Consider the following 12,593-nt stretch of genomic DNA (forward strand, 5'->3'; position numbering starts at 1 on the left):
CTTTTATTAGGTGAAGCACTTTGACAAGACGTTTTGCTGAAATGTGTCATACAAAAAAAACTTTGCCTCATATAAATGTGCAGAGAAACAGAAAGCATTTGAAGAGAAACTGCCAATCAATACAATTTATTTTTTGATTTACTCTAAAGGCGTGCAAGAGCAAAGGAAGCATAAAGATTAGATTAGAAAAAAAGATTGAATCTAAGACACATCTGTCCTGTTCAAGATTATTTAGTTCCAACTCAAGACATTTAATGGCTCTTGGTGACATCAAGTCCCAATCTCATACTGCAAATCTCTACCATTAGTTTTTCTTAACAGCAAATGGTACCATATAGTGTCTGCATTTCAGTCTCAATACACTGCTCCAACACATAATTTGTCAGCAGAAAATCTTCACTATGATATTGTGGAAATACTTCACTTAAAAACAATGTAGCTTCATAATTTATTTCTAAACAGTTTGCCGGAGCTGTGCGCTAACATTAGAGTGCTTCCTCTTGGTTTTGATAAGACTTGTCAGTAATTCGCTCGTATCAAAGTGCACAGCTTTGCTCACACTGTTTTTTTTTTTTTTTTTTTTTATCCCTTGTAACAACAACAGCGTTGCAGCACTTTTAACGTAATTTTTTTACATTAAATCTGATTTCTGTAAAACAGATTTCAACATTTGTTGATTTGCTTGCTTTGCTGAGCCAAGTGTGTAAATTTGAGACGGGTGCAAATCGAGTAACAGATGTGACTTTGATAATGAGTTCTGGTCTGGATGGTGCGCGGCGATGAAAGCATGTAAACAAGCTCCGATGTTCTGGTACATTGTGAGAGTTATGATCGACAAATATCTATTTTGTTCTTAAAATAAAGAGCTAAAATGAGTTCTTGACATGTTAACATAACATTGGGTGAAGGATTATCTTTATTTTTTACTGTTTGGGAGATTTATTTATTTTTTCTCACAAAACAGGTGCAAATGACTAAATAAAAGAGTAGCAAAGATTCAAGGATTTGCCCAAAATACTTACAATCAATTAAAAATATTCCCCATTATTTGATCATATTGAGTATTAATTTCTTTAAAACAATCTTCTGTTCTTTTTTGTCACATTCTTCCCATTGTTTGAGATGATATACCCCTGAGTGGGAGGCCACAGCAGCTTCCTGGCAGCACACCTGCCCTCGCAGCTTTGCCAGAGAAACAGCATGAATTACAGCAGCAGGTCTGTGAACTGAGGAAACTTCCCAATAGGAAAAAAAAAAAAGGTATCTCAGAAAGCAGTTTGTGGGTGGATTCACTTGAATAAAAGAACTGACAAGGTGTTTCCCCTGCACAGTTGGCACAGACTTCATCAAAAACATAAACAATGTGAGCGCAGAGTGTAAGAATAGCCAGAGCCGAGTAACAGACTGGAGGCCGTCTGCAATCCCGAGGCTGTCAGCCACGAAATGCAGCCCTGATGGCAGGATTAACAATGTTCCTTTTAAATATTCCAGGAATTGTTTCACTTGGATGTCTCTTCTGCTTTGGGCTCCTCGAAGACAACGACACAAATACAACCAAGCTGCCTGTGTGCAGAGTTAAGACACCTGGCAATACCTTAATCACAGCTGAATCAGGGAGATTACTCACTGCAGGCCAAGATAATTATTTAATTTACATAGTCTGCTGTAGTGTCTGAGAACCTACGTATATGGAGACAAAATAAAAATAGTAGCACTACTCAGAACACGTAGTCACTGTCGAGACATTCGGCTGTCAGATGGTTATAGGAATGATATGTGGGAAGGAGGAGGGAGGAAAATGACAGTTTTGTTCCACATTCTGCCACATGTGAGTGAAATCTGTGTCTTACTTTATGAGAGAGGAGAATCTGGCGCATATGGCTACAAAGAAATACGCCCCGTTCACAGAAACGTAGAAATATTCACAAACAGTCTCCGTTCATGTACGGCAGACGTGAAGGTGACGTGAAAAGTGACCAGCTTTTAGATTCAACACTGCTACCAAAAGGTTTCTGGAAAAAAAATCAGTCAAACTCACCTTAAGTGTAGTTCGCCACCCGAAAAAACGTGTCACAGTTTGTCTACTTCCTTTCTTGTTTAACTGAGACAAATGTAACCTTTACAAAAGCTGCTTGAACATTTGCATTTTTTTTCCATCTGTCAGCCACAACATGTATTTTATTTAGATGTCAAACAATAGCACAAAGTAGTTCATAACTGTTCAGAGGAAAGTAAATAGTACACAGCTCACAATATGTTTAACAAGTAAAAATCTGAAAAGCACACAACCATATTCAGAACCCTTGAATACTTTGTTGAATTACGTTTTTGCTACAGTTGCAGTCAGAGATTTATTGAGCTACTATCTTTGCGCGTGCATTTTCCCCAAATCTTCATTGCAAAATATTTCAATCTTGCTCACGTTGGACAGAGAGAGTCTGAGAAGGCCTGATTTTCACATGAATATCCTTTGATGGGAACATTTTATTGTGTGTTTGGGGTCATTGTCCTGCTGAAACACAGCAATCCAGTCTTTTTCACAAACCCTCCAGCTCCACTCATCTTCAAAATATCTCAGGGCCAATTCCAATGCACTTGTAACCCACATCATAACACTGCCTGCATCATGTTTCTTAGGGTTTGTTGAGGATGATGTGAAGTGTAAGTTTTCCACAACCAAAGGTTGGGCGATCTCATCTGACTGGAGCTTCTCCTTCCACGCTTTTCTTTGCTTTCCTTGTCCCCTTCATCTTTTTGCACATCTTTACTTCTATTGACAGAGGTAGACTCTATTTAGGGTTATCAGAGGGGCGTGAATAATAATATAAAATACTCAGTAGATAAGTGAAATATTATCCTTCTACTTCACAATTATGGACTATTTGTTCTGAACTGTTGTTTAAAATCCCAGTAAAACACATTCAAGTCTGATTATACCTACAGAGCATATAAAGACTATTTTGCGAGGATTTCTAAAGTGCTTCTTCTAAATCGACAGTCAATTAGGAATTGCTTTGCTTGAGGGAAAAAAACATAATAACCCCTATCATTTGCTCTGTAATATCCGGCTCCTTGTGGACTTTTCCATTTCCTCTCCAGAGCTTTTAGCGCGTCTTTAGCGCGGTCACTTTCGGTAAACAGCGCTTTGTGGATTTGAGCGCATTATACCGATCAGCGACTCCACCACTGCAGTAGCAGCGGCTCTTGGCGGAAAAGAGCCGCATGCGGGCCTGCGTGGAGCCGCAGAGAGCCAGTCATATGCAGACTGCTCATTTTTAATGACCCAGTGGCTCCCGCTGCTGCTGCTGCTGCTGCTGCTGCTGCTGATGATGATGATGACGATCAGAGCCGGACTTAAACCCAACCTGCACCAAAATGCACCAGAATCTTACTCGCTCCGGAGCAAAACGTGCTTCTGATTAAAACAACAACAACAACAGCAACCGACTAGAATCTGATAACTAAATGAAGGTGATTAATTAAACGAACGCCTGATTTCTGCGTTTTACGTAAGCATTTTTTTTTTTTGCGTAATTTTGCGCCGCGCGTTAGATGCCTCGTGGAGCGGGATTATTTTGCCAAAGAGATGTGAGCAGGGGCTCTCCCTCCTCCCTGCACCAGCCGTCCTCAGCTGCAGACGCGGAAGCTCGCTCGGACGGCTCCTCGTCTGCAGAAACGCCGTAAGCAAAAAACGCAGGGAGCTGCGTTCATGAAATCAGCGTCGCCGTCTGCTGCTGCTGCTGCTGCACCCCGACGACTCGAGGCAAGTGTCTCCATCTCCATCTTTATTTCTGTGTACTTGTTATTTTTTGGTCAACGTGACGGTGCGGCGCAACGGCGCGCGCGACTCTTACATAAAATGCGCGGAGGGCAGTTTGGGAACATGACACGACGTGGTGCTGATATTTGCATGATTTTGCCTGTGTGCGTTTATTTGTTTGGACTTTTTTTTTTTTTTTTTTTTTGTACTGTGCGGCAGCGTGCAGCTTGTGTCAGGGAGATCAAGAAATGGCGAGGTGGAGATGGAAAGATGGGCAGAGCGGAGGGAATCAGTGTGTCTTCGGGAGCGTGAATACACATGGGTATTTAAAGACAGACACGTAAAGCTGCACAGGAAAGTTGTGCTGATGGAGAGGGGAAGGCTGAAAGGAAAATTACGCGAATCTCCACACCGGGGGGTTATTTTGTATTTTTATTTTATTAGAAGTCCACTAAACGCACCATTTACTGAAATTGAATGTATTTATGTTAACAGGAATAATTTGATTAACCGAAGGGGTGGCTTCTGCTTCTTAACCCCCTCAGCCACTGCCCACAGTTTTGAGATGGATCCTATTTGTACTCGAAGGTTGTGTTTTCCAGTTACCAGTAAAAATAAAAAACAAAGGAAGAAAGAAAACAAAAAAGGGAGGGACCCTAAAGTTCGTATTTCTTTGACTAGTAAAGTTTTGCATCCAGTTTCCCCCTGGAACTTTCTGAGCCAGATGCACCAGCAGCCTTCTAATGTTTTTGTGTTAAAAAAATGTTAAAGAATACGATGAGGTAATTATGTGTTATTGGAAGACATTGTTGACAATACACTAACTAGTGCCTTAAAAAAGCAAACCCAATCAATATACTGAGCTCAATAAATGTTATTTCTTTTGCACTTCAGTTAAATCCTAATTAGGTTATCAACCAGTGGGTCTGATAACCTAAATGCTGGTCACATTTGAAACAAAGAAATTTAAAGAAATACTACCTCAAATGAACAATGATAAGTAAGCACAAATGTATTGTTAACCAAATATTGTAGGGTACACAATTTAGGTGTTTATAGCATTAGCAATTTTTGTGTGTTTTCTAAATTCTACCTTTTTGTTTAAAGGTCCTGCCTTTCTATTTTGAGGTGTCTTTGCAGGACAGGTTTGCCGGTCCCAAAACTGATGCGATCCTTCTAGTCCAAGGGAAACCCTGAATATGGCTGCCACACATAAAGAAGTGGTAGATGCTGCAGGTGTTAACTCTTCATTTACACTTTTAATGATCAGAAGCTCATTAAACAACTGGCTCACTGTAATAAAAAAAGACTCAAGCAACATGTTGTGAAATAAATATAAGAACATCCTGTTTGCTACACTTCAACTTTAACCATCTTTGCTGATATCAAAGATGGTTATCATGGTTAACATCCTGTTTTGCAGCACAACTTTCCTGCCAATGTCTCAACTTTTTACAACTGGCAACTAGAACTCTCTCAGCTCGGCTGTGATGTCATTCCAACCTTTGACCTCCGGTGCTAAACGAATGCACCTTCAACACGGATTCGGTTTACACTTGGTGCCGTTATCAAACTTCTGTGCCTTATTAAAGTGTTCACCCCTTTCAAATCACCTCGTAACCCTAGAAAATCAAATCCACCTGTTTGTTGTCACGGTGTTTCTACAACTGTTCTGGTTTAGCAGAATGTTGGTGAACAAACAGCATCATGGCGGCAGAAGGATGTAGAAAGATCAGGGTTAAAGGTCAAACCAACCAAGTCATGGTTGCACACCTAACCTGAGAAGTCAGGGAAAAAGAGCGTTACCCAGAGAAGCAGTCTCGAAAGAAAATAATTCCAATGAAGAAAAAATCCAGAGATTTTGTACTGTATTCATATGATTAGAGTATTATATTTTGTGTTTTGTTTTAAAAATCTATCTAACAACATGTTTGTCTTATTTTTCAGCTTTTATTCACCAATGTGCTTGGGACTCCTACATCCTAGAGCGTTTTCCTGAAAATGGGATCATAATAAACCTCTCGAGGATTGAGAACAGCTGCTAGCATGTTGCAATCTTCCACCAGCGCAGGTGAAACTTTACCACTCTGTAAGTTTCAGAATAAGTTGCAGAGATGGGGCCTGGTTCTCACCCTCTGCGCCGCCGTCCTCTGGCTTCCTGAGGCAGCGGCGTCGACGCTGAACTGCCACACGAAGTGCATCTGCGCCTCGAACATCGTCAGCTGCTCCAAGATGGACCTGACTGCCATTCCCACTGGTCTGCCACTCTACACCACTGTGCTGGATCTCAGCTACAACGCCATAGTTCGGCTCAAATCTGATTGGACTGCAGTCAAGCTTCCGAATCTCCATAACCTCTTGCTCAGCCACAACGATCTCCATTTCCTTTCCTCTGAAGCTTTTACAAATGTGAAGCAACTGCGCTACCTGGACCTGTCCTCCAATAAACTGCAGCTGCTGGATGAGTTTGTTTTCGAGCCTTTGGTCAACCTGGAGGTCCTCTTGCTCTACAATAACCAAATTTCACAGATTGACAGAACAGCCTTTGCCTCCATGGCCAAACTTCAGAAGCTGTATCTCAGCCAGAACCAAATCTCCCGCTTCCCAGAGGAGCTAATCAAAGACAGGTATAGCCTGGAAAAGCTGAGCCTCCTGGACGTTTCATCCAACAGGATCAAAAAGGTTCCCATAAATGACCTTGATATGCTGCCTGCCTGGATTAAAAATGGCCTCTACTTCCACAACAACCCTCTGCAGTGTACCTGTGACCTCTACACACTCCTGGCCCACTGGTACATTCGTAAGCTGAACCCTGTTGTGGACTTTAGTGACGAGTTCACATGCATCCTGCCTAATTCGCAGAAAACCCAGATTTTCGACCTTAGTGGCGAAAGCATGAACTGCAGCACGTTCAAGGAGGCAGACGAAGAGGCTTTCCTGGAGCAAACGCTGATCCTCAGCTGTGACACCAAACACCGTGACATGATGAAGACTTGGGCGTTGCCCGGGAACGTTTTGGTGATGTCAGGAGACAACCAAACTGCAAAGGTCCTGCCAAACGGGAATCTGCAGATAAGTCCGGTGAAGTATGATGACTCCGGGACCTACACGTGCTTCGCTGTGAGCGAAAATTTTAATGAGACTATCTACATTGTGCTGAAAGTCCATAACTTCACCATGCATGGGGCTGGGGAGACTTTGAACACAGCTTACACTACCTTGGTGGGCTGCCTGGCCAGTGTGGTGCTGGTGCTCATGTACCTCTACTTGACACCGTGCCGCTGTTTCTGCTGTCCCAGCAAGGGCAAGACCCGGGGCGAGGACAGCATCCACTCCTCGATGCTCAGCGTCACTCCCACCCACGAGGACCCGGCGATGAAGGCCGAGCTGAACAGGCACGTTGCGTTCATCGACTCCAAAGACTTGCAGGGCCAGAACGGCAAGGTGAATCCCAACGGGGACGAGGACAATGACGACCTGGATGGAGAGGCTGGCTCTCTCATGAAGGGGAAGAGGAAGAAATCGGTAGCAGAGTCCATTAGCTCCGTCTTCTCAGACACTCCCATGGTGGTTTGAGTCGACAGTGACGCTAATGGGCACATTAAGAGCCATGATTTATTTAATTTAAACTCCTACTGTGACCTTGTGCGGGAAAAGGCTAGAGGGATGGATAGCAAACTTATTGCATCTGAAAGGGAGCTCAAAGCGAATAGTCTTGCTGTCAAAGAGGACAATAACCCAGACTTTTCCAGCGTTTCAACCTGTAGCAATTACTATTTATACTGTGAAAGGAAAGGATGCATACGGGCGGACTGTGGAACCTATTAGAGAAGAAATGTGGTTGTCAGCAGCACTCAGGAAGCGATGCACTACAACCGATTGAGAATTGTAAAAAAAATTGCAGATTTCAAAATCATTTTACATTTTGGTATAAATCAAAACTGTAGTTTCCTCATAATTACATTTTTAATGAAGAATTTGGTTAGGCTGCATCATATCAAACAAAGACAGAAACTGATGTGACCAAGTTCTGAGCAGAAGTGACATTCACCTCGAGTTATATATGATATATATATAGTGACACGGCATGCCATAAAAACTATTACATTAAATTATATGAGATTCTAACGCTTGAGATATGTAATCAAGGTAAGAACACATGGATTTCTCAGAAATAGATTTTTACCCTATTTTTTATCTGACCCTTAGCAGATACAGATTGATCCTGCTTTATCTGGGTTTTTAAGTCATAAATCCATATTTGGCAGCTATTTATCAATTACACATGATAAGTGAAAATTTCCTAATTGCATGGTTAACAATTTTTGGGTAACCATATGCTGAAGTAATTGTGCATTCAGCTTCTCCCTTATTGTTTCTTCACATCTGCAGTGAAAACCAGACAATATTTTGACCGCCTCTCACAGGTAACCGCACGCAGTTGCCTGCAGAAGCACATAAGGTGCAGAAAGGTATTTTGTTCTGACAGATTATTAACACGTCGTCTCAATTCTGTAAACACATAGGTACCAAACTCCTTACAAGGACGGAGACTGCTCTGCTTGTCGTCCGCTGAGGTGCCACATGCTGTTAAATTTTCTTCTTGGCAAAGTAACAGCATTGGTTGTGCTAATCCAGAGCTTAAGACTCAAACGCTCAGATGCTTAGCCTATGCTGCATTATGTTATTTTATTCTTAAGAAAAGAGGTGCACATCACGAGAAAGCTGAAAGTTTATACTTTTTTATTGTTTGTGTTCAGATGTGATAAATGAGTTTGAAAAATGAGGTACGGTTCAATCAATAGTTCCCAGTGTCACACCTGAAATGTAGCCTTTTTTTTTCTCCCTTTCTTGCTAGAATCTGGTGTTTGTTGTATCAGCAGTAAAGCTTTGGCGTCTTAAAAATAAGCTCATGAATAATGGAGATGCAGCTGTACATTACTGGCAGGAAAAGCGAGAGTTAGCCCCAGCTGCCACAAAAACAAAATTATCAGGGTTTTTTAAAACAGATTGTGCAAGATTGTCAAAGTGGGGTTCTGCTAAAAGGTTATAAGCTGCTAATAACAAAGTATCTGAAAGTTAGAATAAATCCAGACTAGTTGGTACTGCAGGCAAAGCTAACAGCAAGTCCGAAAGGGGTAAGCATGTCTACCATTTTAAAACAACTTCAAAGTCAAGATGGTCCTAACCATTTATGGAACTTTTTTTTTTTAGATCTAAGCTGTTTTGAAGTTTGCATTTTGGCTTTTTTAAAAAGAGCATCCACCTGCAGGTTCTGTTTTCGGCTCCTACATTCTCAGACTGCTTTTTCCTATTAAAGTTAAGAAAGTTAAAGCATCTCCGATGTCCTGATGTCTAAAACTGACCCTCATCTTGACCCCTTGCTGTAACAAACAGATGCTGAGTTGGTTTGCCAAAGAAAAGTACTTGAATGTATGTTTCATTGGGTACTTTTTTCAAACAGGAAAATAATTAGTTATTCAATGAAGGTCTATTCCTATATAGATATTTACTTGCTTCTCTGTAAATGACAGGACAATGCAAGAATGATGATGTTTTAAAAGGTTAAATGATAGGGTTTGAATAAACCGCTGTGACATCGTTAAAAGTTGTTTTAATATTGTTGAAGTTTGTTTTCGTCCTGGCTCCTCTGTGTCATGCTATGAGGATTTACTGTCCGGTACCAACTAATCTGGATTTATACAAAATTAAAACGATAAGAGTCTTACCTGCAGCAGGTTGTTGTTTTGGTCAGAGTAAGTGCTGAGTAGAAATGGTCGGGCAGTGTAAAAGTCGAGAAAAATCATTTCTGGTGCACCGCTATTTTTTATACCAAAACTTTTTCTTGACTGGAAACTTTCTATATGTCATGTTCTCCTCCATTTGTTTTGTTAAAAAATTCTGCCTGGTTCAAAGAGGTTGTTGGATGAAACATTTATAAAATACTTCTTAATAAGGCCTATGGGATTATCAGGATTGGAGTTTCTTTTAAATCTGCTTAGATCAACTCCTCTTTTGGACTAGCTGGAAGCTGGACTCATGCTAACGCCCCGCCCATACCAACCTGGATACTTTGCAAAATAGAGATTTTTTACAGGATTTTTCTGGTAACAGAGATTTTAAAAGTTATTTTCCAAAATGATTTACATTTATATCATTGTATCCTGGACCCTTCAGGTGAGGAAGCTAATAATGAAGAGGGATGAAGAAACCATGTTGTTGTTGGGAGACTCTTAAGCCCAGCATTGCGTTTGCTCCACTGCAGAGCTCCTTCTGTTGAATTCAGAGGTAGTTACAGTCTCCTCCTGCAATATTGCTCTATCTTAGAATAAAATGCAGCAGACTGTTTCTTTCCTTCAAGTTTGTCCTACAGAGAGTTATCTCCTGGAGGCACAATAACTGCTTAAACCTCTCAAGAACCCATCTTCAAATATTCTGAACTGCCCCTTTAAATACCCTTAGAATATTATTTAAACATCGAACGCCTTGGTTCATCCAGAAAGGGCGGTTTTATTAATCTGCCCTGGGTTTATGGTGCAACCCAACAAGGCCAGCCGGGCATAAATGTTATCTTTATCTTTTGATTGCAAGAAGTTTGAGTCTGCCTTCCATGTCTTTCTCTCTCTGAACCAGTTGGGATCGATCATGTTATCGTGAGTCACCGTGACACAAAAAAGAGGCATTTTCTTTGCCTTCATGTATACTGACAGCCTCAGTTCAGCCCAGATGTGTTTGCTTTGTTTGCTGCGTCTTTCCCGGTCATTATAAAGCTGCCCTTTCTTTGGCTGGAAAGCAATCACTCAGCAATGAATGCGATGCCCTTTAAGAAGTCTGCAATTTCCCTGAATCTTTCATGAAGCGTTTTCACTCCCAGCTGAGTCATGTGGTCGAAAAGTGCAACACAATACCAAATTTCCTTTATGCCTGTGAGTTGTTATTCAAAACAAAAAAAATCTAAAACAATGATAAATACATAAAATCGCATCTTCGAAATTCAAACAAAAATCAATTTACACATTTCTGGTGCGATGTTTTCTTACGCAAAATTGGTGGAAAATTCACAGTTGCCGCATGCACAGCAGCATCTCCTGAGTGGGTGAGAAAAGGAAGTCACACTTGTCAGAGAGGTGGTGTGTGCGAATCATATCACTCTGTCACACGCTGAAACACCAGGTGGAGAAACAGACAGCAGCAGAAAATACCAAGCCACACTTAAAAAAGCTGCATACATAACCCTCACAGACGGGTAGCGTTTGTCCGAGAGAGAGATCCATTTTAAGGGTTTCACTTGTTTTTTTTTTTTGTCCTTTTGCAGCTGAAATGTGTGCGTTTTATCCATCGTGATGCTGTCACTTAAGACGGTGCGAGAAGCTGAGATCACAAACATATATCGTGGCTTTTGAGAAGCTTGGCACATTAATCAACCATTATCAAGAAGGAGATAAATTTCCACTAGGTCCACTCTGATGTTCGACCTCCACAGTTCGTATCGTAGTTCTCTTTAGCGTTTTGTTCAGTGCTTTTTGCAAAGGTCCTGACAGAAAGGGAAAAGCTCAGCTGTTTTTCTCCAAAGCAAATCTGCCTTTGTGTATGTCTATTTCAACAATATAAATATCTCTATATATATATATATATATATAAACATGTATGTGTTAAGAGTCACATTCTGCGTTTAGTATTGATTAGCTGTGTACTGTTCTGATGTACTGACTGTATTCTTGTATATTCCAATACTGTTCATTTTGCATTTTGTCTGCCATTGTGCTACTGTTAGCTGTTCCAACATCCAAGTCTTATTATAAATGTTTATTTTTAAGCAGGGTAGGAATTAGTTGTTTTTTATTGAAATGGCTGGGAAAACAGAAAATGCCTGAATATGGTATCAAAACTTACATGTAGAGAGTGCCAAGTTTCTTTCTGCTTTTTAAAAAAAATAACTTTAGATATAAATCCTAATTGGCAGTGACTAGACTATGTAGCCTCTAGTTATATTCGATCAGTATTGGATTTTCTTTTGTTCCTAAAGCCATAAGAAATTAAAAACACAGTGCTTTACTAGATTGTGATGCCATACTATGGTAGGGAGCTGCTGGCAGGTGAGTGAGGGAAGTGGGAAACAGGGATCTCCTGAATTTCTGAAAAACAAGTGTGTATGAAAAGCTCACCAAATAGTAGGTAAATAGATTTCCTCAGGACTGTGTAACGTCTCTAACTTGCTCACATTTCCAGTATCTTTTAAGCCAAACCCTCAAACATACTATTTCCGCACCTTGCAGGCTCTTTGCTCTTAAGATTAAATAAATCCAGCCAGATTAAAAAAGGGGAGGGAACCCGTTCTTACCACCCTGCTGCACATAATCATCTTTCATCCATAGCTATAAAGTAGCAATCAGCCATGAGTAGGTGAGACAGGAAGCTTGTTGCTTTTACCCGAGGCCATAGCATAAGAAGGGAGCTTTAAGCAGCACTGAAAGCACTGTGTTTATTGACCACAACTTTAAAAATGATAAGGTTGGTCACTGCCATAAAAACTCAGAGGCCTCGTCGCTGAAGGATAATGGCTTTGCATGGTATGCTTAAAAGCTTCTCTGACTGCAGGATAGCTGCAAACTATAGGCATTAAAGAAGAGTAATACACAATAATTTGACATAATAAAAGATACAGTTTTACATCTTGTGTCGTTTTCTTTTCTCTATAAATCATAAAGCAATTAAACTGATGCTAACTTTATTACAAAGTTCTGATCTGCTTTGACTAACACATGGTGGGTTAAATCTGTGGATTATAATAGCACCATATATAAACCTTTTTATTAAAATCTAACTGTTGCCC

At 40.7% G+C, this 12,593-nt stretch overlaps 1 protein-coding gene across 1 annotated transcript; it reads left to right on the forward strand.

The window, feature by feature from the left end:
• Window positions 1–5,711: 5,711 nt before the first annotated feature.
• Window positions 5,712–12,430, forward strand: amigo1 (adhesion molecule with Ig-like domain 1). Its single transcript, XM_055049769.1, has one exon. The coding sequence runs from the start codon at window positions 5,807–5,809 to the stop codon at window positions 7,334–7,336; it is 1,530 nt and encodes a 509-aa protein (XP_054905744.1). The 5' UTR covers window positions 5,712–5,806; the 3' UTR covers window positions 7,337–12,430.
• The last annotated feature ends 163 nt before the right edge of the window (window positions 12,431–12,593 follow it).

The sequence above is a fragment of the Poeciliopsis prolifica genome, unplaced genomic scaffold (genome assembly GCF_027474105.1).
Source record: "Poeciliopsis prolifica strain line A6 unplaced genomic scaffold, Auburn_PproV2 SCAFFOLD029, whole genome shotgun sequence".
Taxonomy (NCBI): Eukaryota; Metazoa; Chordata; class Actinopteri; order Cyprinodontiformes; family Poeciliidae; genus Poeciliopsis; species Poeciliopsis prolifica.